The sequence below is a fragment of the Thermobia domestica genome, chromosome 4, assembly GCF_964235325.1.
Source record: "Thermobia domestica chromosome 4, izTheDome1.hap1.1, whole genome shotgun sequence".
NCBI lineage: Eukaryota > Metazoa > Arthropoda > Insecta > Zygentoma > Lepismatidae > Thermobia > Thermobia domestica.
In genome coordinates this window covers 316,567,609-316,594,620 of record NC_137457.1, presented here as the reverse complement: position 1 = coordinate 316,594,620, position 27,012 = coordinate 316,567,609, and the positions used below count along the sequence as shown (strand labels likewise).

General features: G+C 35.2%; 1 protein-coding gene across 2 annotated transcripts in view; it reads right to left on the bottom strand.

The window, feature by feature from the left end:
* Positions 1 to 2,073: 2,073 nt before the first annotated feature.
* The window catches only part of LOC145683553 (phospholipid scramblase 2-like), a 126,290-nt gene continuing 101,351 nt past the window's right edge, over positions 2,074 to 27,012 (bottom strand). For both annotated transcript variants that reach the window (XR_014131147.1, XM_081754893.1), the window contains one exon: positions 2,074 to 2,325. Coding sequence is in view for 1 of the 2 variants with exons in the window: in XM_081754893.1 (XP_081611019.1) it covers positions 2,294 to 2,325 (32 nt within the window). In the remaining variant the exon portion in view is untranslated. The remainder of the gene's footprint in view (positions 2,326 to 27,012) is intronic.

Sequence of the window (27,012 nt, the reverse complement as noted above, 5' to 3'; positions counted from 1 at the left end):
CCCGAAGGTGCACTTAGTTGGCTTGCACAGTATTTCAGTACATTATATCCACGAGTTTGGTTTGAAATAAAGCGAAATTCTTCTTTCACCAACGACACGCAACCCTTGTGGCTCTATATCGATCGGAATCCTTTCTTCCAGAGTAATTAAGGAGGATCGTATATACTGTGATTAGTTCCAAGGCTTACTTTGCCCATCCGGAAAACATTGTGACAATTGATCACCGACAGGAGCCAGGACAAGCATGGAGAAGATTTTAAAAATTCTCGACAGGGAAAGAAATTATGTCTACGTGAATTCGATGTTCCGAAAGTAAACTTAGACACAAGTAAATATGATGAGATGATCGATTAGTTCTCAACGGACGTCAAAGAACCACCATTAACAAGAGAACTCTCTTCGAGCCAGATAGAAGAAAATACATGTATCAAAATGGCGGCTACAGGTTCTGAGGAGATTCGATGTTTTCCGTGCCATACGCAAGCGTAGAGAGGATGATAAAAGTAGCTTCACAAGCGCCAGCATCAGTGTGTGAAGCGGATCAAGCTTTATCAGGACAAAATTAGTCTCTAAAAAATGCAAAAGTTTGACTCCAAATGTAAATGAGAGAAAAAACGGAAGTGGGTGGGTGGAACTCGATTTGCAACCACCTCTTCTTGGTACGTTCGGTTGAGTTTCGGAGCGTATGCGCTGAAACGAGCTGAGGGCTGTAAGGGAAGGTTTATCAACATTTTTTCATGACCCACCGTATATTCATAATGTGTTTTGAACATATCAATATAATTTCTTTGTCTTATTTATTATAATTCTTAACCACATAGGAACAATATCGCATCTCACTGTTCTCTTATGTTCTATTTTCATTTTATTTTCATTCAGAATGCTTCAGTGTGAAAGAGAAACAAACGTTAAGCTCTGCAGCACAATTTCCTTCGTAGTGGTTTGGAGGTTGCATAGCAGCAGCTATAAATATTTTCAAGTCCCATGAGGCAAACGAAGGGTTTATCAAAAAATTCAAATTTTCTATGTAGACAACTAACACGACTCAACTTTTCCAGAGCCCCGCCAATAGAAATTCAAAAAAAAATCGGCCCACCCTACTGTACACCGATTAAGCACATACTAATTTAAGCCAGACTACACACACCCTACCAATTACGGTATTTTGTCTTCCTGCAATTATTGACGACCGCCAAATGTTGCTACTAGCATCGATATGCTCCAACTTTTAATGTCTTGTATAGGGAACTGTCCAGGGCTAAGGCAATCTACCCTAAATTGAACTTGCATCATCATGAAGACATGTGATTCTGTCATCTACAAGAGAGATTGATGTTCAATAATAATTTTTCATATGTCGCAATTCAGTATGTTTTATGCTAATTTTTTGCCTCTCTGTGAAAATGCCGTGTTGCACACACAGTAAAGTCGCGGTATCATTATATATTAGTGGTATATGTGTTTATGAAATATAAAGAAAATTTCTACAACCATTTTCCAGAAAATCGCAAGCAATAAATGATCAGGCCACTAGTAAAAATAGTTCGCCCGTAGATTAATTTCTAGGCGATTTTTATACTAATATACGGATGCTGAAGTAAATGAAGCTATTTTTAAACTTATCAGCCAATGGGTTCACGAGAAAAACTCCTCAAAGTAGAGCTTATGCCTGTGATAAAAGTGCCCACATTTCGATACATTTCTAATTGCAATTGTTATACGAATTTAGTGGCTGTTAAGTCAAATGAAAATAGCTTTAAACTTATCCGTTCATTGGATCAGGAGCTTTCCTTTGGAATCTATTGGTCATGTAACCTCTAACTTCGCCGAATTTGGAATCTACTTTTATCGTAATTATTATACAGCACTTTCTCCTGTCCTATCGTCGCTCGAAAATAAAATAATAGACGCCTACCTTATGCCCATCTTCAATACAAATAAGACAATTATATAATGAAACACTTCACACAAAATACAAAACTAACTAACTTGTGACCATCTTTAACACCAAAAAGACAGTAATATAATAATATACCTTATATAAAATACAAAAGTAACTAAATTGTTACCATGTTAAATACCACCAATACAGTATAATTTTACAATAAAACAGGTCATACAAAATACGGCATTATACAATGTGTTTCACAGAAAATTACAAAAAATATAATAAAAAACACATTACATGATACAGTAATTAAAAATTCGAGCAACAGAAAACATCCACTTTACCATTCCATTAAAGAAATACTTAATTTGGAGTACACCACTTCCTCTGGTTTCAGCCAGCGTTCTAATAATGATCACAATAATCAACTGGTTGGGCTAGAAAAAATAAATCGTACAATATAATATATTATAGTTGAAATATTATGTGCAAATATGATTCTATTTATTTTCTGTCTTAACGTATGAAGTTCCCTAGAGATAATTTTTGTGTAGAATTTGTTATTTTAGGATAGGTTTACAACCCTTTAAACATTTGTAACGGTTTCAACTTGATGCTTAAATTGTCGTAGTGGGTTGAAGTCGCTAACACTGAAAATCGGATCAGCTACATATGGGTCACTAACAACAATATAGTTCCATTACCTTTTTTAACAGAAACAGTTTATTCTTCACACAAAATTAACCCTAGTTTACTTAGGTGTTAAGTTTTCGGTGTTGACTATAAATTTACATTACTTTATTAGTCAGGTATTCCAAATGATATCATCCTTTCCATAACTATTTTACTCTTTCAAACATTTGCCAACTAAACCCAATGTTGACATTTTTTCGAGAAAAATAATGTCAAAAATGTTATAGAATAGCGCACCAATATTCTATCCGCAAAAGTTTTAGATGTATACTTTAATGAATTTAAAAGTAATAATCCAGTTTGTTGTTTCGGATTGCATCGACTGATATGTAGGCGCAGAGTGCTTCTACTCCACTTGTAAAAACGGCAAAAAACACGAAATACTATAGGATAGGTATTAGGAAAATATTACAACTATTATGACTAAAATATTTGCAAGTCACAGTTCAATCAGGATCTCATTAAACTGATCTTTAGTTCTTTCCAAAACTGTATTCCATATATATGGCACAAATCAACTCATAATTTTAACGATTCAATTTATTTACGAAAATATCCTCAATCTACGTCATAGTTATGTACTAGATGCTTAATCACAGAAGAAAATAGGAAATATTCAGGAAAATAGGTGCTTATTATTGCTTAAGATACACTAAAATAGACCATCGTAACCATGGACAATATAAATAGTAAGCCCCACTTTTAGCCCAAGTAACATTTTCGTTGTCAAACGGTGTGCCAACCGTTGTCTATTTCTAAGAAATTGTTAGCAAACCCCACTATCAAAATGCCAACGGTAAATTCGACAATCCATCAACCATCGATGCCAACAAGCGAAAACAAAACAGTGGTTCAACGTAGGTGCATCGTTGTTTCGGCAACGCATCGAAAGACGATGTTCTATTTTGTTGTCACATTGTTGGCGTTCAGTAGGATAACGATCGTTGGCCAACTGTGATTTTCTCGTTGGCATTTTGTTGGAATTTCGTTGGCCCAACGCCTCCATGGTTGGCACACTGCCGTCCATTGGTTGGTTGGCCAACTGTACACAATCTTATGTTGGCCCAACGTTGCAAATAATTGTTGGCATAACGATTTGCAGTACTGCCAAAATCACCGTTGGCCAACCAACCATGGTCGGTTGGCCCAACCATTTGCAAACCCAAAATGCTACTTGGGAGGCAAATTGTTGTAATGGTTATTGGAAGTTACCTTGTTATGTCATTGACCACGGTCAGATTGTATGACGTCATAGATCATTAAACTCTTGATTTTGAGAGCGGTGTATACTCTCACAAAGCAAAATTTTGTAACAACCAACTCTTTTAAATTCGAGAAATATGTAACTCAGGGAAGTTTAAAATTTCAAGTTTATCGACGTTAATTATACTAAGATTGGTAATTTTGGTCCTATGCAACGGTACCACATTCTCTTTAATAAGTGTGTAAGACAGATACGTATCCCTATGGTTTCCTAGGATGGGCAGGATGAGTCTACCATGCACCTCTCACCTCTAAGATGAATGCTTGCGCTTCTATGGGTATCAGACTATATTGATGAGCAGTTTATTCTTATTTATAGATACCGAGGATCAGATTAGTCCCCGTACTTTTAACGAGCGTAGATTTCGTGGTGAACCATCGTGTATCTTTTGTTCTTTACGATTGGGTTTATAGTATTCTAGACGGGTACCTTACTGTACTTATGAACTTTAAAGAGAGAGTCCGGGTTCCACCCCAATAAAGTGATACACACATTCACACACAACCAAAATGGTCACATTGGCTGTTGAGAGTCACATGACAAACAGTTTACATGGTAATTCTACACTCTGACGCTCTAAGATCGATGCATACGGTCCTATGCTTATGAATGTGTATTAGACTCCATGGAGGCAACAATGTCATTCTCTCTGATAGCTGCCTAGAACAGGTATGTAACCCTCCCGTAGCTCCCTTCGAAAGGTCTGCACCTGTACATCCCGTATCTTCTTAAGATTGGGTATTTATGATGCTATGGGCAAGCACTTTAATCCTTTTATTGGAACTTAGGACCCTAGAACATATCCGTTGTAGTTCTTTTGGCAAGAAGACGTATGCTTGAGGTCTTGTGATACTCTGTCATACACTGATGATGATGATGTATTATGTAGTCTGGAGAGAGGGGTTTTATATCTTTTAAAAAGTAAGGAAGGGGAAGTGATATCTGATTCAGCTATATGAGTCATGCTTAATCACCATTATTACCAAATCATAGCCTTATATTGAAGTACAAGCCTAGTTTTGAAAGAAAAGGCCCTTTCAAGTTATGAACTGAAAATTGATGTCAGAAAGTTGGATAAAAGAAACTGGCTGTCATCTGGCCACATTTGGATGAAGAGTATATTTTATCATGTCTTGTGTTTCTATTAATGAGTATTTTGTTGGTGCCTAGAACCCTCCTTGAATTTGTAGATGAGGTATTATAGCCTATGGATGGCTACTTCACTCATTTTATAATAGGTGTTTATTGTTTGGGAAGTCTAACTGAGGTTCAAATCACGATTCATTCTTTTCACTCCCTTCTGCACTGGTCTTATTGACGCACTAGTTTGGTAGCAACTAACTGAACCCTCTGCATAAACACGCATATATCATACTTTACACCTATCACGTCATATCACTTCTCACTTTACTTTTCATCATATTTCCCCTTGCTTCCAATAACGTTATATAATGCTCTATGTCTGAGTGGCTTACGGGAGGTACAACTAACAGAATGTTTTCCCTTTCTCAATCTCTCTCTCTACACACACACACACACACACACACACACACACACACACACACACACACACAAATACATACACACAGCTTGTATACCATATTATATTTTTAATATGTTCCTTAAAGAATTTCAGGAGCTTAAACAATTGTAGCGAACGAATTTTCACCTAAAATTTGAGGAATACAAAAATGTTTGATGTTAAACATTTTAAGCAAATAAATTTTATTTTCAAACTAATCCTCTTTGAAACGGAAGTAATTTCAAATCAAAATATTGTCAAAGAACTTTACGAGTTACAACGTTTAACAAAAAAATTAAAACTAAAAAATCATCAAAGGAAACATTTATTAAAGCAAAATTGTTAAGAAAAATCAAACACAAATTTTGAAACTAATTTCTTATTAAACAAATTTTTAAACGAGAAATTTAAAACCGTTAACTTTGCTATTCTAACCGGATAATTTTAACGATAAATCATTATACTATTTAAATATGTAGGGGAAGGCGTTGTACCTGTGAACACTTTTAGAGTCTTCGAAATTTTGGTGCTAATATTCAGCACTTTTCCCCCAATTTTTGTCGTACATCTGAAGATCCATCTCTCTGCTATCAGATAGGATGATTTTTAAACTTGTTACATAATTACAGTAGCTTTTATAGGATATAATAAGAAAGCATCCGCTTTGTTCACAGGTACATTATGGTCATGTACCATTGAACAGACCCTCTTGTACCTTTGAACAAATTGATAATTACAACGTTTCTGAGGCAATAATATAAAAAGAAGAAAAATATTTATAGTTATAAACTGCAATAAAAGGTTTAGGTATTAAAAGCTCTCCAGAATTGAAATTTTATTAATTAAATTAAAAATTGAAAAGAGGTTCTAACAAAAACTTGTGAACAATAAAATTGAGCATATACAACTCTTTTAACATAACCTTATATGTTATAAAATAAGCGAATATTTAGAAACTACTTAAAATTATAATTAATAACTTTATATCCTAACCCAATCTATATAAAATATATCAATTGCTTTAACTACTTACATTGTGTAGCTTTAAACAATATTATTTATCGTTCAAAGGTACACGATGCATTAATGTTCATAGGTACAAGAGAACCACCATTACGAAAAAAAAAGTTCTTCACTAGCTTAAATATTGAATAGAATTTAAAACTAAAAGTATTGCTGTATTCACCAATGATTATATCCCAAGTTTGGCCAAATAAATATCACAAGTTGCGAAAACCGAATGCACAAAACTCAAAAGGTAACTACAAAGAATCTTCGTTTTGGGGGTGAAAAAATTAAAACGAACACTACTCGGCACAACACTCAGTAAACAACAGCCAAATGCGTATGTAGTGCTTTTTTTTTATTTACTCTTTCAAACGAATTTTAATCAGTGCACCTAGATAGCTCTAAATTCGAGAAAAGCACAGGTACAAAGGTACAACACCTTCCCCTACACCTTGTCTCAGAAAGCTTGGCGGCACTCTTTATTGCTATTTTGAGGCAAAAATGTTCTAAGTGCAACTTCGAGTATCTTCGGAAAAAAGTAAACCAGGTTCGAATCTCCAAGCCAACCTTTGCAATCGGGAAAAAGTTTGCAGATGTGTTTTCTTCTTTTAAATGTAATAAGACTTGTTACCAAATGTAGAGAAAAGCAACATTGATTGAAATACTTAACGATATAATATTTCGAAACATTGTATTTATGCCAGCACAAGCTTGTTTGTCATTTAGCTCTCCATACATAATGGAATATTTAGATACGTAAAGGAATCTTTCCATTTGTAAAAGAACGCTCAAAGTTAAGACATAGAACAAAATTCTCGCCTGAGTACTAAAATAAAAGTCAAAGTAGAACAAAAACAACGTTTGCAGTCCATATAAATACCATTGTCTTGAGAGCCCGTTCGTTACACATCGGTAGAAGCATGTTACGAAGAGTGCTTGTGTTAGCTCAATGGTAAGTCCTTGGATATAAAGTCATGAGTTCGATTCGCATCTGGGTCAATGCTTTTTTATAAAATTCTGTATTCCCCAATACATGAAAAAAAATTATAAAATATTTACATTAAAACACATCAGTTGTGTATATATAAAATATAATCATTGCAAAATATACGTAATTATTATGTTTAAAATGCAACAACTGAGGTACTTGTTCACAGTACGTCGGTATTGTATATGAGAATGTTTGCTGCTATTTGTCATATAGGTGTTATTTCTCTTCAACACTCTCATTACAGCATGTGATTTACATTCTTGAAATACAATATATTCCGAAAGGTTACAGAAACTGCGTAAACAGAGTAATCAAAGTCGTATCCTGGTTCCAGACAGACAACTTTTCCCGATCCCCTTAATGTCACGAAAAGAAACAGAAATTCTCTTTAGAACGGAAAGTCGTGACAGAGTTTCATTTCAATACGATGATATGCTATTGTATATTCATCTCTTTCTCTTTCTTTCTCTCTCTCTCTCTCTCTCTCTCTCTCTCTCTATCTCTCTCTGTGTGTGTGTGTATGTGTGTGTGTGTGTGTGCATGTGTTGGGCAATATCCCAAGTTGAATACATTTGCAATGTAAATGAGTATCATTGTCATCAAACACTGAAAATTCAAAATCGTGTTTCTTCGAATGGGGTTTGTTTGTCATGTTAGCTCACTGGTAGAGTACCGGCTTGCCAATGATGAGGTCTTGAGTTCAAAGCCTGCAACGAATTTTTTGTTAGTAACATTGCACAAAATATTTTCAGAAACGTTTAGGTAGCCCTGAATAGGGCTGTTTTCGGGAGTTAAGGTGAGGACATTAATATTATATCCAAGACCGTTCTGAATTTATTACATGCTTCATTCTTCTGGGCATGGAATGTATTAAAAAGGGCGACAAATCTATCTCCTTCCCCCTACCTCCGGCCATGTCTCGGAAACAAGATGCCACAAGACGTCCCAAGTTCTTGGTGGATTTGCCTCAAGCTAATTGTTCCTCAGAGTGCGCTTCACCTCTGTCCTCATATTTTCCATGGGATCGAGGTCTGCTCCAAGAGGCGACCAGTCGATTAAATCATTCTCAGGCTGCCCTGCGGACCATTCCTGAACCACTCGGGAAGTATGTATTGGCGACTGGTCTTGTTGCAACTAAATTACACCATCAGGCTGAAGTACTCGTACAGATGGTGCCATGATACTACTCTTAACGTCTAAGTACAGAGCACTGTCCAGATGTTCTTCAATTCTGTGAAACTGTCCTGCTCCGCGACTGGAAATCCAACCGCAACATGAAATAGATACATGGCCATTGCGATTGCCAGCAGCCATATATCCAGTATCATGTTGGTGCCTCTCGGACGATACACAAAACGGCGTCCCTCATTTGATGTTGTGAACATGGATTCATCTGAGAAAACTATTTTCCCAGTTGCGAGCTACATTCGCATGTGCAAACGCGAGACAGTAAACTTTATGTTCGTCTGAGAACTTTACCTTCACGGTAGCAACACGGCCACGTAACCCCATTGCGAAGCCTTTGCAAAACTGTCTGCTTACTGCCTGGAAGTGAGAAGTTCCCCTTAGCTGTCTAGACGTCCTTAGTGGATCTCACCGGGCTTTGTTTACTAGTCTCGCATCTTCCGCTTCGGTAGACACATGAGGACGAATAGGAGATCGCAAATTACCAGTCTGAACTGTAGCACCATATTGCCGAACCCATCGCCTTTCTGTAGAGGCCGGGATACCTAACCGCCTGCTAGCTGCAGTTGGAGAATAGCCTACCAACTCCCGTGAACTAATTACTAATGTACGTCTATCCATAGTTACCAATGCTCTGAGCTGTGAGCAAGAAGCAATCGGTAAAAGCTAGAACCTGACATGTGATTGGTTACTTGCACCACACGCCTATTGTGGTCAACGACTTGGTCAATGACTCGCAAAAGAAATCTTAAAATGGTGCGAGAAATATTGCAATAGTATTAAAAAGTTTCCATAAAGCTATATATTACATACAGAAAGCTGTTTAAAGAATGAAAACTGACTTCACACGTATAGAAACATATACTATATTCCAAACAGATCCAGTGATATGATGATGGCTGTTTTGAGACGAACTCTTTCGAAGTCCAATTTGGGTATATTCGGAAAACAATAAACTAAAGCTGCTGATTCGAACCTCCAAGTCAACCTTAGCAATCAGGAAAATGTACATATATGTTTTCCTTTAGTTAAATATAATAAGACATATTGAAATGCAATTAAATGTAGAAAAGAGAAATATTGATTGAAATACTTAATGATACAATATTTCGAAATTATGTATTCACACTCTCGTTTAGTCATTGTGATTTCCGTACGGAAAAGAACATTTACGTATGAACTCAGTTAAATTCATTAGAAGCAGTTTCTCAAGAGCGGTCATATTAGCTCAGTAGTAGATCCCCGATGTTTCAAATCATGTGTTCATGAGTTCGATACCCGCTCATGTGACAATTTTTTATGATATTCTCTTTCCCTCAATGCATGAAAATTATGTAAAACGATTGCATTGAAATATATCAGTTGTATATATATATATAATCATTTTACGACGTAAGTAATTATTATGTTTAAAATATAACATCTGATGTATTGACAGAACGTTATATGTGAATATTAAATAGCAATTAAGAAAATCGAGAAATAGCAATAAACAAGTTATGTAGTGTATTTATTTTCAACTGTTTTCATACGCACACTGAAAAACGAATACAGTTGACTCAACTAAATCGTATGGTCTGTGAATTTGACCTAGGTAAAAGTAATACATCGTAGGGTTGCTTAAAAGAACTTCCTAATAAATCATAAATAACCAAAAGAATCATCTGTATTTAAAAATTGAATACTACTCGTTTCCTAGGTTCTTGGTGGCTTCTTCATCAGTCGGTGGTAATAAGAATTAAATAGATATAAATAATTACAATTAAGAATTCCTCCATTGAAAAATAAAGTTGCATAGAACCATTATAATAAAACTAAACAACACTGAATGAAACAGAGAAATGTTTGCAATTTTTCAATTTTTGAAACTTTTATTATTATTATTATTGACAGAAATAAGCCAGTATTAAACTTGGACATTGGGAACATCACACACAGTTGGACCCATGTAATTAAATTGCATTGTCAAATCAGAAACTTACCGTACAATACCCCTGACGATATTACTTCATTTTATGCCATTCAAATTAGAAATCTATTTACCTACACTGCTGACAGTTGAAATTTCTGTTCCGTTTTAAGTAATTGAACGGAAATAATTGTAAAGTAACCCGCTACAAACTTTGGCATATAGTATTTTTCCACTGTAATTGTTTCGTCAACTATCAAATAGCCTTTGTCCAGAACATATAAAATACATCTTCATTTATTTTCTCTAAGAATTTCTATTTGTTATCTAAAGGAATAGCTTTAGAATTGCTGTGGAAAACAATATGCCTTGCGTATTGATCCTTTCTCTTTATCCGCTTAACTTAAAACCACGAATTATTACGTTATTTTTGTTTTGCCCTAAAATTATGAACACGAATATATTCGTGCAAAGAAAAAAGATTAAAATATTAATTTAAACGACGAATCCTTACGTTCGCCATACGCAGCTGAGTGTATGGGTGTTCGCTAGATGTCGGTAAGATTCATTTAACTATTTTCGGCTAATATTTTGCATTGAAGGCCAATGCTTATTGACGAAATGACTAAATTGAAATAGCATATTTACATTGTACCGAAAAAATTATAAAATTTGGAACGGCTTTAGCGAAAAAAATTATAAGTTAAGCGGTTATAGCTAGTTTCGATTTGGAAGAAAGCATATAGATTTTACTCAAATACGTCACTGTTTAATAATAATATTGGCATGATTTCTTGCGATACTGCAGAGTAGTTAGTAGTTATATAGTTATTTTATTGTTAATTTTTTGACAGGAATTGTTGACCTGATGAAAGTGTCGTCCTGAATGGAAATAAGTATTATATATATATATATATATATATATATATAACACTCACTGGCATTTTCAAGTATTTGACACACGGCGTTCCTTGGGAAATTTGGAATGTTGTACAGATCATTTACGAAACATAGGAGTGAGGAGTGTACTGCTTTCTTGAACTTACTGTAACTAATAATTTAGCATCATTGTCGCTGTCTATATGCTCTCCCACTGAAGTGGTGTGATTTTGATTACAAGAACTGGAAATTGGAAACAAGTAAGAATTTGATTCATTGGTTGAAGGCAGTACAGTTTCTGTATGAGATATATGTATGACGTTTGATGTTTGCTTTGTGTTTCCATAGTGAATGTAAGTTATTGAAATCTCTTGCACATTGGTCTTGTACACAAGAATATTTATTTATAGCTTCTAATGAGTAAAATATTTTAGTGTGTATAAAAAGATTATCTATTACTGGAACTTTTTCTTACTTACAAACAAGAATACATTTTTTTTAAATAGTAACCAAATATTATAGTGTGAAAATAAAGTTCATATACAACTAGCCACTGGAAGGAGAGAGACTCAGGGTTGGGAGTCACTCCTTGGAAATAGGTTCATGTAATTTCCTTATGTTTTATGCTACATGGATCCACATTTCATAAGCAAGAAGTTTCCTTTACTTTTATAGTATACTAAATATAATTTAATTTTATTTTTTAATTACAATATATCTATCGTGCTTGGAAAATACAATAAAAGTCAGAAATTGGACAAAATGAGATAATTCGATATTTGAGATCTACAACTGATACGCCACCTTTGGTAAGTCGTTCTTAAACCTGAGTTGAATAAACTATATTAAAAAGTTTAGTAGATGTCACGAAGAAAAGAAAGCTTCCTGAGAGACAGAATTTTCTTACATATTATTTTTCCCGCGCACGCTATATATACATATTTACGTTTTCAATTCAAGCATATATGATTTTACGTTTTCCAAATGTATTCTTAAGTTTTTACCTATATATATTATGCTTGCTAGTTGTACTAGATGAACAGAGTGTTTTTTGTCCTTTATACTTACGTATCATTTGCATTGAGATGTAAATTACGAATCATATGGTGAGTAACAGTTTAACGAACATTAAATATTGAATTAAATATATTTTACATCTTCCTTAACGATATTGATAATGGCAAACTAAAGGTTCTCACTAAACCATAAGTACCGTTACGAGAAAAAACGTAAGTTTCCTTAACCTTATTGTTGCTGGTAACTGCATTACATCCTAAGTCAATATTGGAGAGAGCATAGCGTAGAACCAGCCTAGCTCGCTAGTAAGATATACATTCTGAACAACACCACCAACCGGTAAAATGGTTCCCACAGTGTTTGGAGACCGCCGAGAACCACTTCTGGATTTCCTCCAAGATGTGAGACGATCAACATTCGTGCATCTGCGATCATCGTGATGTAAGCGATGTTGTCTTCCTAAAATGACAAAACCACAGGGAGGAGCCACCCTTAAGTCTTGAGATGGAAGAGTATGGATTATTCCCTTGTGATTACAGTCTGGTCGCAAAAGATGTTCATAGCAAGGAAGAAATTCCTGGTAGGAGAGAAATTGACAACGATGCCAAAGTGTAGGACGTTGTTCGCTTTTGGTTTCGTTATCAGCAGGAAGCCTTCTAGGCAATTCTGAACTGCCATCCTAGGCAACAATGAATCTAAACACCGACAAATCGTGGTATGGTGGAACAAATGCCTCAACATGCTTGGTGATTACATGGCACGAATCGCAAAGGCCACATGAAGAGATTGAGAGAGGTAATGGATTGATCGCTCCAACATAACTCACGTATGCCTAGAGCAGGGTTCCTCAACCTAGGGGTCGTGTCCTCTAGGAGATCGCGAGAGGGTTTAATGGGGGTCGCGGAGGTAAGCGGAAGAGATAAATATAGTTAGAGTCTAATACCGAAAATTATTTGTAAATATTATTTTGAATTTTAGTTCTGATAGCCATATTTTTATATGTTTTACTGTGAAGAACAACAAAAAATAAGACTACTAAACATTTTCAAAAGGTGCAGAGTCATTTAAAGATGAATATAAATGAAAGAGGTTTGATATGAAACTAATGAGAACTGTGTATTGAAATATCAGAAAAATACAAATGCAACAAAACCTGCATATTGAAATACAATTAAAATTAAAACCTGATGAGATATCTAACAAAGGTACAATTTCACTAGTGCAGCAATGTCCGGTTCAATATTCGTGAGCACATTGTCAAGAAATTTTCAACTGTAAGTATGTTTTGTGTTTGTTTTAATGCTTACCATGGAAGAAAAACCACTTTCGCACAGGTACGATATAACAAATAGAATTATTACTTTTAAAGCAGCAGATACAAGAGCAAAATATTCTTCTCTCCTCATCAGGCAGAACTTGTCCAAGTTTTCGTTACAGAAAACCACTTGCAAGGATTTGTCGCACTATTAGTTGGTCATGAAGTTGGGGCTTAGATCAGTTACTTTAATGGCCCCTTCAATGAAGGAGTTTAACATCCATTTTGAAGCAGTACCTTCATCATACAGAATATATTACTGTTACTGTATCCACTATCACTGCCGTGACATGGAGGCTGAGCGCCGGAAGCCGAAGAAAGGGGCCATGAAATTAGTAGGTAGTGTGTTACTCATGTTAGGAAAGTGCATGTGCACATGTATAAAATATAATGAAAGACGTAATAAAAAGTGCTCAAGATCAAGGCAAAGCAGTTTACTTTTGAAAATTTTATTGCGCTTCGCAGCTAGTCTGTCGATCTCACTCATATGTACGGGAACATCGTCGTATACTATCGCCCCGGGCGCTATTTTCCATGGCACGGCACTGTTCACTACAAACAAGAAATGGATCCTACTATTATAGAAAAAGATATGCTACAAAACCCATACAAGGTTATTATAAAACATAAATTATAATGAAGTTGTTGGAAAGAGGATGTGATACAAGGGGATCGTGATAGAAGTTAGGTTTAGAACCACTGGCCTAGAGTGATTTTAACCATATTTCTTATAGTCTGAAAAAGAGTACTGTTGGGTTAGCTATGGTGAATGCGAGGGGTGTACATATAAAGGACATATTTGACGTCTACTCTAGAACGCGGCGCGAAAAATTTCCTCCAACTCGACTCGGATTAGAGTCGAGTCAAACGAAACGAAGTCAAATCCTGTAGACAATACATAGGCAATATAATTGTTATATTATCAATGATACTACTACTATTACTACTACTAATTTTATTAGTGTTGTTATTTTGACAACACCGTGTATAAACATGAACTATAGACGGTTTGTATCGGAATACTAAAATATAGTTGACTACCGAAATCGTAGTCATGAAGTCTCGAACGGAAAGACTTCGTTCACTACCCCAAGCTGTAAGCGTAGATGGACCACAGAGGGTCAACTATTGACCTATCGCCAGAAATTGGTGGTCCCGCAGCGACGATCCCCCGTGGCTCAGGTTCCATTTGTAAAAATTTACCCATCAGCGGCAGAGACGCGACGAAACGCCAAAGAAACACAAAATTTCGCCCCCCAAATAAGTTAAATTGAATATATGCGTGATTTGTTTATGTTTAGGTGAGTCTACAAAACACGAAAAAAAGAAAGAAAAGAAAGTACTATATGATAGGCGCGAACTTTCAACCTTATGATTACTAGCTGCGTACTCTTCCGCCTTCGCCACAGAAACGATGAAGGAAACTTCCCTTGTAGAAGGATAAATTATTGAGGTCTTAATTTAGCCAATCAGACAAATCCCTGTATCTCGAATTCTATGAAGTGATAAAGTGAACCGTTTCACAGTTATTGCTTTCTGGATGGGTACTATCTACGTGCAAAATTTGAGGAAAATCGCCGATGCGTACATTCGGAATCTCTCCTCTTTAGTATAATGTTAACCAGAAATGGCGTGGGTGAATGAAAACTTGATCCAAAACACACTGACCCACGATGACCCACCACCCAACGTCACCCATTGATCCACACAGACCCACTATAAATCACTCTGAACCATTCTGTTCAACTCCGACCCACTAAAACTCATGTCATCAACTGACCCATGATCCACACCGTCCTCTTCAATGACTAAAGAGGTTATACTTGTAATAAAACAATTTTTCCAGTAGTTAAAGAAAAGAAAAAAGTTAAATTCTATTCCTATTATTACAATTGCAAATATCTAAATCCAAAAGTGCCTGAAATTCCTTTTTCATTAGATACAAATCAAAAAAGAAGGAAAATAAAGGTTTTCAAAAGATAAAACGTACACAAATTTACCAGTGCTGTCTGCAATGCACTGAGCAGAATGGATCGGTGATTCGTAGCGGGTCGGTGGGTCACTGAGTCACAGTGAGTGATGTTTCGCTGAGGGTCATGTCCTGTTTACCCACGAAAAACTGACACATTCACAAATGTTGACCCATTTGACCCACGTAAAGCTAGGAAATTTTATCAACATACATCAGAAAATAATCAAAGACAAAACAGATTAAACAAATATAGAGAGTTAAAACAAAAATATGAAAACAAAATAATAGAATCAAAGAAAAATAGCTGGAAAACATACATTGAAACTAATTTAAATCTAGATCCCTGGGGTGAACCCTACAAAATTATAAGTAATAAAGTTAAAGTACCTACCACCCTCTCAACTCTAAAAAGAACAAATGGTACATATACAAATAATTGGGAAGAAACAATAGACTATCTAATAAATTCTCTTTTACCATAGGATATACCTGAAGAAGATAATAACTCACAAAGTTTCATAAGAAGAGAAATGCAATTACCACCTTTAGAAGACAGAATAGAAGTAATAGAAAACCAAGAAATAATAAATAACATAAAACGACTTAAAAGCAAAAAAGCTCCTGGACCGGATGGAATAAAATCGGAAATTTTTAAACATAATGCTGACACATGGGCACCATACCTAGCAAAACTCTTCAACTTGTGTTTTAAAAACGGACGAATTCCAAAAAGGTGGAAACAAGCAAATTTAATCATATTCAAAAAGTCAGATGACAAGAAAAATGACGATCCAAAATCTTATCGACCTATCTGCTTATTAAATGTAATAAGTAAACTTTTCGAACGAACCATTGTGGAAAGAATAAACAAAAACAGAATTTTAAATAATGACAAATTGCAATATGGTTTCAAAAAAGGAAAAAGCACCGAAACAGCGGTAAAAAGACTAATTGACCTCATAGAAGATGGTAAACTGGAGAAGTACCAAGTTGTTATTTATGCCGACATTAGTGGTGGTTTTGACAATCTATGGTGGCCCGCACTATTTAAAGAACTCAAAAAACTAAAAATTAGCAAAGCTCTTTACAACATCATGCTGGATTACTGTACTGACAGAACGATTACATTAAAATCTCCAGGAAAAGATATAACAACAATAAGCACCAAAGGATGCCCACAGGGTTCAATATGCGGACGTACAATGTGGGACATTACTTTCCAACCATGTTTAAGAAAACTAAACAATCTAAAAGAAACATTAGGTGTAGTTGGATATGCGGACGATTTAGCAATTGTGATGACAGCATCCTCAAGAAGACAAATAGTGCAAAAATGAAATATAATATTAGAAAATCTAGAAAGATGGTGTATAGAAAATAAATTAACTCTATCGGTTAATAAAACGAAAATTACAGTATTTGGCCAAACTCTACAGAGAGAACCCATAATCAAAATTAGGAACACTAAAATAGGAATTGTGAATGAATTCAAATATTTAGGTGTATGGCTAGACAAACGACTAAACTACGAAAAACATATAACTGAAACAACAGAGAAGATGAAAAAAATAGCCAACAAACTCTTAACAGTGGCTATGAAAGATTTTAAAATTGACAGAAAAATTTTTAAATTGTATAACAAAGCTATTCTAATGGCTATTGCACAATATTGTGCCGGAATCTGGGGTCATAGACTGTTTCTAAACAAAAACTTAAGGCAAAAATTAATAAGAGTACAGCGATTAATGCTAATTAGAACCCATGGCATCATAAAAACTATCTCTGCAGAAACAATACAACTTTTGGCCAATGAAGAACCCATACACCTTCAGATATTAAGAAGATGCATTAAGACGTGGCTAAAGAATAATGAGAGAACGAAGATATTGGAAATTACGGGAGAATTGCCAAGCACCGAAGACGATATTAACAAACTGATTAAACGGAAGTGGGAAGATGAATGGAGGGATTCGATCAAGGGACAAAGAACAAGAACCATTATCCCAAACTTAAAAATAAGAGACGAAATGGGAACAATAAGCAGTGAATTAATAGAATACATCTCGGGACATGGACCGTATAAATCTCATCTGAGAAGACTTAATATAATTAATGACGATAAATGTACGTGTAATGAAGTACAAACACCAGAACATGTCTTCTGGAATTGCAATAATTACATAACAAATAACAAAATAAGAGAAATAAGAGACCAATTAAAAAGGGATAATATACAAACTTTAATAAACGATAAAATGAAATTAGGAAAATTACAAATTGTTGCAAGACATGTATCAAGAAACTTGTGGAAGGAAAGAAACGATGAAAGAAGAAGAAATTAACAAGACCCACACCCTATATTGTAAATATAAAGAAATAAAGAATTAGAAGAAAGTAAACTAATCAAACAGAAAAAAAACTAAGTTCTGATGACAATTCCAGAACTTAAACCTTCACGTTCCTTATTTGTGTTAGTGTATAGTGCCTTGTTTAGTATTTTGCTAGTGGTGGCAGGATTTTAAAATATAACAAGTGTTTTAGAAGAAGAAAGAAAATAAGAAGACTTTACAAAGCTGGTGAGAGAAATTCAGACAGACCAAAACAGTTCTGATGTTGATTTCCAGAACTAACAACTAACGAAAAATTGGAAATCTGGAAGTCCGATTTCCTTTCAAAGAATTTTCTTTTTAGTGGGAAAGACAGGTATGAATAACACCAAGAAATAAATTCATACAGGGGAGATAACTATTTAAAGAAAAAAAAAGATCCTGCTAATACTTGTTTAAATTGTTTACTAATTATTTCTTTTCTCTTTTCAGCTTACCTTAACAGTTTATGCAAGGTGTTTCCTGCTCATGTATATGTATGTAGTATGTGTGTGTGGGTATGTGTCTTTGTGTATCTTTTCAATTTTTTTAAAAAAGGAAATAAAACAACAAGAAAAAATAAAGAAAAAATAAAGAATAGGGCATGATTTAAATTTTGTTTTAGGTATCATGCCAATAAAAGGTAAGCCTCGCCTCACCCTAACTGAGGCCAATCATAAAAAGAGGAGAGAAATCATACGGGGAAAAAAAGGTAGTAGAGAGAGAATTACGAGTAAGAGGCAGTAGCGTCTGCCATTTAATAAGACCATATGAAATGGCAAAGGCAGGGGAAAGTGGAGGCTTAAAAAAAATTTAAAAAATTTGACCCACCAACCTTCTATATCTCTCACTTTAACATGTCTTTCAAAACACGAAACACATCTACACGATTTTATTCTCGATTGCGAAGGTTGGCTTGATACATATATTAGTTGAGATGGTCATATCTTTCCACGGTGGGAAATTGATATGGTTAAAATGCAAATCTTGACTGGATACAAACTACCTTCCAAAGTTATTAGAAACATTTTCCCGACCACAAAAACTATAAATTCGATAAGTATTTCAGTAATTTTTGACATTTTATTTTTCTGATCTCACAGCTTCTCAACCTCTGAAGATGGGGACGAATTCGGACCTAAATGTCATTGAGTGAATCACTATTCATCTCAAGAATATAGAAAACTATGGATAAACTACTACGATCACTCGTTTTACATTATTTTTACATGTCACTCCTTAAACTTCCATCCCTTTGGTATCTTACTACCACAATGTTTCTTCCTACATTGAAGGTAACCTGTCTACCACGTTTGGTAAAAGTTCCTCGAGATATTCTGGAGTTACGCTGGAATATACATGTAAACATATGCATTAAAATATTTAGAGCTATGCCAGCAACGCCTTCGATGCTGTCCCTATTAATTCAAACTCAAGCTGACATGGCAAGTTGGCACTAGAAATGTTGCTATGTATCTCGGTGATCCCGAAACTACGCGCTGTACACTAATATCAATCGTTTTGAATCGTTGTATATGTTACTCCCTTCGACTCTCCTTAGTAGATGTAGTAGGGGATCTTATCCTTACTGGAAGTTGAACTTAAAAGTAAAAGTCATCAGAACTACTTCCAATGAACTTTAGAACCCGAAAGCCATGGATTCGACACTTACGTTGGTCATTTTCAGTTACATTTACAAATCACAATTTCACTCACTCCTTCAGAGTGCAAATGGGGGCTTAACTTACATGGCATCTGGAGTGCCTTTCTTTACCTAAGAGGCCATCATAATTATGGATTCGACACTAATATCGATCCTTTTTATCATTTCAATGTCAGTCTTTCCCCTTCAATGTCACCTAAGGGGTATTACCACACCTGGGGGTAAATTTGGTCTTAAATGGCATTACAACTGCTAGCAATTAACTTTGCGACGCTGAAAACTTACGATTCGATACTAATATCGGCCGATTCGGATTTTTTACGTCCCTACGTACCCACCCTGGGCGCTAAGCTGAGCTTAATTGGACTTAAGCGGAATTGAAAATTGCACTATTTGCCTATGCGACACCGAAACTATGTATCCGATACTAACATCGATCGTTTCGCTCTAGGCATATCAGAATTATATTGGAACACACACACACACATACATACATAATGCACTTTATTATATACCAGCTGTTATGCCAGTTCTTCGCACGAGTCAGGTAAAATATGTTTATAAACAAACTAAACAATGAAAGAACAATTATACATTTCTAAAAGGGGATCTGTTTTGTGTGAATGCATATCCGATAACGTAGATATGTTTCCATTAGGATTACTTTAATAGTAAACACGGTTTATAGTTAATACAACCATTAACTAATCTGTTTTTAAACACAATAAAACTATCTAAGTACTAAACAGAAAAAAAACATGAATGTAGACAAAACTATGGATTTCACACAAATATCGGTCATTTTCGATTATTTTTACCTGTCTTTGTACCCCCGCAGTTGACTCCCGGCCTGCATATAATAATGGCTTTGTTTGAAAGCCATAGCTAATCGAAATGTCACCATTGATCCCAGTGACCACGAAAACTATGGATTTGACACTGATATCGGTCATTTTCTACTATTTTACATGTCCCGGTAAACGCACCTGATTCGAAATTTTTAAAAAACACTTCGTTTTTGTCTGGGGCCTAGACCAATGTACCCGTGACCCAAGTTTGGTAACTTTCGGCCCAATCATTTGATCACCAAGCTGGACAAAGAGACACACATGCACACAAGCAAACTCATTATTTCAGTATATTAGATACGTATATGTAGAGCAGGATTTAGAAGGTCCACCGAAGTACATAAATCCCCTTCACTGTAAATATACACTATATAAAATGAGAACCTAGCAGTGAAAAAGCAGCATTTTCCAAAACTTTCTGCTGCCATTTGTCCGTTTGAGGCTTAAAAAAGCTTAGTTTTGCAAAAGCAATAGTTTAAGTCGATTTTTTGAAGGTTGAAGGAAAAGGATTCACTTAACAAACCTATATTCCTGATTCACACCACACATTCTTAAAGGCATTTAAAGAATGAAAAATTTAAATCAGATGTAGTGTTAGTTATTGGTGCAACACCTTCAAGAAATCCTGGATTCGGCCCAGTATCTATCTATCTATCTATCTATGTAAGAGCGAGAATCAGAGCCACCAAAGCATCGCAATTTTATAAAACATGTGACTTCCATGTTACAAACATATATCAGAATATTAAACTTTAACCCTGTGTGAAGGCTTTCCATTCAAAGAATAACTTCGGGTTCTTCACGTGACCTTCGGTGCTCGCAAAATGTTGGTGCTTATGAGTTGTTTGTCTGGAACCACAGTCCAACTTGGGAAGCCTCGAATGATAATTCAAGAACGTAAATGACATGCTGTAATGAGAATGTTAAGAAATAACCTCTATATGACAAATAGCGGCAAATAAATACACTACATCATTTATTTATTGCTATAATATTATTTTCTTAATTTTTATTTAACATTCAAGTATAGAATATCAACGTAGTGTGAATACCTATCTCACCTATTACATTTTAAACTTAATAATCAATAAGTTCTGCAATTATTATATGTTATATATTATATATACCGGTACAACTTATGAATTTTAATGTAATTATTTTTTAAAATTTTTCATGTGTTGCGGAAAATAAAATTTCATAAAAAAGACATTAACCCAGATGGGAATCGAACTCACGACTTTAAGACATGAACTCCAACGGCTTACCACTGAGCTAACACAAGCACTCTTCGTAACATGCTTGTAACGATGTATAACGAACGGGCTCTCAAGACAATGACATTCATATGCACTGCAAACGCGGTTTTTGTTATACTTTGTCTTTTATTTTAGTACTCAGGCGAGAATAATATTATATGGCTTAACTTGATCATTCTTTTACATATAGAAAGATTCCTTTACGTATCTAAATATTCTTTTACGAATGGAGAGCTAAATGACAAACAAGCATGTGCTGATATTAATACAAGGTTTTGAAATATTGTATCTTTAAGTTTTTTAATCAATGTTGCTATTTCCTACTCTTGATAACACGTCTTATTACATTTGAAAGAAGAAAAACACATCTGTAAATTTTTTCCCGATTCCAAACATTGGCTTCGAGTTTCGAATCTGGCTTACTTTTTACCGAAGATACCCAAAGTTCGACTTGAAAAATTTTTGTCTCAAAATAGCAATAAAGAGTGCTGCCAAGCTTTATGAGGCAAGGTGTACATAACTTGAACGCTAACACTTATTATGAGTGTAGTGGGTTCGGTCTGTATGTTCCTCGATCGGGTTAAGTCTATTTATAACATTAACAGATTCAAAGAGCTTTCAATAATTAATTATTAAATGCTAAAGAACAAGAACACCAGTAACTACGAAAGAAATCCACTCTTACGGTCATCAGGTTCGGGCGTTAACAACAACTGAAAAGGTTTACACTGTGTACACACCGTCACTGCCGAGAAACGCATAATATAAAATCATTAACACCTATAACAGAAAACTTGAGGCAGGAACACTAGCATAAGTAACGCCAGATCGTTACAAAGAGAGACAAAATATGTGTTTACACTGCGCTACTTTAGGATACTTTACTTGCGACCTATAGTTGGTGTGAAGAGAAGACAACACTAAACACTACACATATTAACATCGTCGCATATTATTTCATTTTTAATAAAATAGATTATGCACTAAATATTTTGATTTTTCTCTATTTCACCTTTTACGAAAAACAAAATAGATAACACAACACTAGAACACATTTATTATTATCAACATATCAAATATTACGTTGGAGGCCCAGAGAGATTCCTTTAAACGAACGCGGAACGATACCGATAAAATATACGAATTTCACGATCGTACAATTACGATAAATTCCATGAAGATTCCAAAGTTCATTTCATAAACACTTCGTTCTTTTCTTATCACTGATACTACTTTTGCTTAGTAGTTTCCAGCATCAAGTTCTTCTTTAAGTTAAATCTTAATTGTGGTTTTCTTCCTCTTAAGCTTCATTTTGGCGAGGTGATAAAATCCTTTGTGAGTGCTGTTACTTTACATGTTGATCCGATTAAATTTGCAGGAGCACTCCCGCGCCTTATTTTAGCGTCACTCCACTTGCTTGTTTCAAGCGTAGAAACACACTGCATGAACAAAATATAGTTCACATAAAATATCCAATTTTCGTATCCCTATTTGCATGATAGGAAATAATAAATTGATTGTCCTCTAATTCAAAATACATGGAAAATATTGATATGCCTAATGATATAAAAAGTTAATAATTATTCACCAAATTCACATAATCACGTATAATTCAGTGTAGATGCTGGGGAGTCATCTCTGCGTAGACATCGGTGAGGAGACAAACAAATTCCTTGCTTAATAAGGACTGACAGGAGAAGCAGAAGTGTCTTGAAGAATGAGGCACCTTTTGGGTAGAAAATTCCAGTGCTTCGCTCTTCTGCAACTTCTGGCTGGCTGCACATTGATTCCAAAAATTAGCATTGTGAATGTGAGGGCTGATTGAAAAGTTGTTATAACAATATCGTTATATTATCACGGATACACAGTGTAAGCATCCACTTGAATGTATTTTGGTTGGACATAGTGATTGCGGTAAAACCTATTATGTGAACCAAATGCTTTCGAACCTATCTAGTATTGTGAACACGAAATATCGTAATATGGTATAAAGGTAACTAAGAAAGTTCTGTCTCTTTTGTGGAAGTATGTGTTCAATTGGCCCTCAGATCTTGAGTAGAATGCGAATTTAGATAAGGCAAATGTCGGGTGTTGGTGTGGGTGTATCCAAAATACTACCTGATTCAGGCAGTTAAGTTACAACGTAAACCTGCGTAAGGACAGAGTGAACATGGGACCTCCAGAAAGCGTCATAAGGGCGTGTATGCTGTACAAGTCCAAACTGGGATCAACTGTATATTGGTGGATTGCTCGCGGCATCGTGCGTCAGGATCTTGTGCCATCTGGTCACAGCATATATGCAATTATGTACTGTCAGCAGTTAAGCCGTGTTCAAGAAAAATTTTAAGTTCTGAAGGCTGCACTTTTCAATCGCAACGGGGTTCTATTGTTACTGGACAACGCTAAGCTCCACATGGCTAGGATGCCCTGGGACGCCATTCTATATCTTGGATGGGAAACACCGACTCCCTATTCACCATAATCCCAGTATATTGCACCGTCCGATTATCTGGTGTTCCACTCCTTGGACAATTATCTTAGGGGACGCCAGTTCAAACCCTAGTAGAGATGCAAAACACACTAGATACCTTCTTCGCTTCCCCCAAGTTCTACAGCCTGGAATCCATGGTCTTCCAGAACGTTGCCAGAAGGTTGTCGATGTTCATGAGGACTATTTTTGATCTTCCAGGTATGTCTTAGGTGTCATATGGATGTTCGAAGTTCGTGGGTGTAAAAGCGACAAATTTGTGATGTCACTCAAGATTTAAAAAAAAACATAAAAAACCTTGAGGTGTGAGACTCGAACACAGAATTCTTAGAACGAAAGTCACACACTGTACCCACTTATCTACACAGGTTATATCAACTGCGTTTATAAATGATCCATTACATGCGCTATTATCAAACGTGTTAAATCAGTCATTGTCGGTAAGTTACCCCAGTTACGCATGAAGTTTGAATTTTATTTACGTCCTTTAGCCATCTACGGCAACAGGCCTCATGTTTTCAATAAAAGCATCTGTTCTGTATATTGAAATCAAGAATAAATTAATCTGTTATGAATTAATCTATTGTGAACACAAACACATACAACACACAGACACACACAAACACGCATTGTATGTATATATATATATATATATATATATATATATATATATATATATATATATATATATATATATATATATATTATCGGATTGATTAGGGATTAAATGAGTTATTTCGTAAATTTACGAAACGGGTCTTCAAGGCTGTCGCAACAGTAATGACATTTCGTAGCTTTCTTACCTAACACACGCAATATAAATAAAGCTTCGAAACCAAAAGTTACAAGTTCTGCAGTGGGTTAGTCGCTAAGATGTCTGCTTCTTGAGTGGAGCTACGCGGGTTGAAAACTCGTCTGGTTCACTATGATTTTTTCTCTCAAAATATATTTCTATATGTTTGTATTTGTCACTAATAATTGCTTTATTATTTCATTTTTTGTAGACTAACTTAAATTAGTGGAGGTTAAGTAAAGTCAGGAAGGTTAAGATAAACATATGAGTGCTTTATCCGTGTGTGCAGTCCAGAGATAGAGTGAATCAGTGGGTCAATTCGGTCAAGATTTGTAAGTGGGTCATGGGTCGACAAGATATGACTCACTGCGACACACAACCCACCTTGACCCACTCTTACCCAACAACCCATTCTGACCCACTGATGCACTCTGACTCACCAACCCATTCTGCTCAGTACATTGACAGCTTCTTCTGAGCACTGGTGAATTTGTCTACGTTTCACTTTCAAGATCTTTTTTTTCTTCTTTTCTCATTTGTTTCTATTGAAGAAAGAACTTCAGACACTCTTGCAGAATTTCAGGTAATTGAGCATATTTGCAATTGTGATAATAGCAACAGGACTTACTTCTTGACTTTTCAGATACAGTCTGTGAGTTTTTCGAGGAACTACTACTGGAAAAAAAATTTTGAATCACCTATAATGTATGAATTATTATATAAAAAATGAATATAACTATGTGTGCGTAATCATCGTGATCAAATTGCAAAGGCAACAGAAATTACATTTTAGATATACATAGTTAGGCCCTAATCTCAACATCATTTTTTAAAACTCTCTTTTGTTGGTGGGGGAGGCATATTCTTTATATAGGGATGATTTCTAACAATAATCGAAAATGATCGATATTAGTTCAGAAATAAATTGAAAAGCAATTATTGGGAAATAAAAACTACAGTGTTACGCATTTTACATCTACTGCTTTTTATTATAATAATTGCTGAAACTTGTGTTTATATATAAAGCGTTCACAGCATAAGGGTATCACCTCATAAAATTGTGAGGAAAATTGACATAAAATTTGTACTGTGAGCTTAAGAACATGGGAATTTTAAATTTGTACGGGATGCTTAATTATATGGCTAAATTTAGACTTCTCTTTACATTGGTCTACTTTAGCTTGATTTGAGACTTTCGAATTTCATCCTACTTTCCACTGAAAATGTCTGTAAGTCAACAAAGAAATAATTATATATGATAATTACTAGAGACCGGATGTTTAGGCACTAAAAACCTGAAAAATAGGCAGGCAAATAGGCACTAAAAATTTTAAAAATAGGCAGTTAAATAGGCACTAAAATGTAACTCGAAATAATGAAGATAAATACTCAATATAATTTAAAAAAATTGATTCAAGTCATAGATAATGTTCAAAGAATATAGAAACATATTTCTTTGTTAATATCTTCTTTATTGTATATATAAAAACGAAGCTTGTTATGCATTCCATATATACTGGGAGAACCTGAAAGATGTGCACATACGTCAAGAGGTGATTCATGACATCAAAAGAAGACAAAAAGTCCTCTTGCATGTTGTCGAATTCCACGTCGTGTAGGAGTGACAGGCGGGCGAAATTTGAATCCAAAATCAAATCCTAACAATTGGAACGAGACATAAAGGTATGCACATACTTCGGGAGGTGATTCGTGACATTCAAGAGGACTTTCCATGTCACGAATCACCTCTCGAAGTATGCGCACATCTTTCGGTTTCATTCCAATTGTCAGGATTCGATTTTCGATTCCAAGTTGGCACTCTGTCACTCGTACATGACACGGAATTAGACCAAATACACGGGGACTGTTTGTCTTTTTTGATATCACTAATCACTTCCCGAAGTATGTGCACATCTTTGAAGTTCACTCTGTATATCTATATATATTGCAACGTA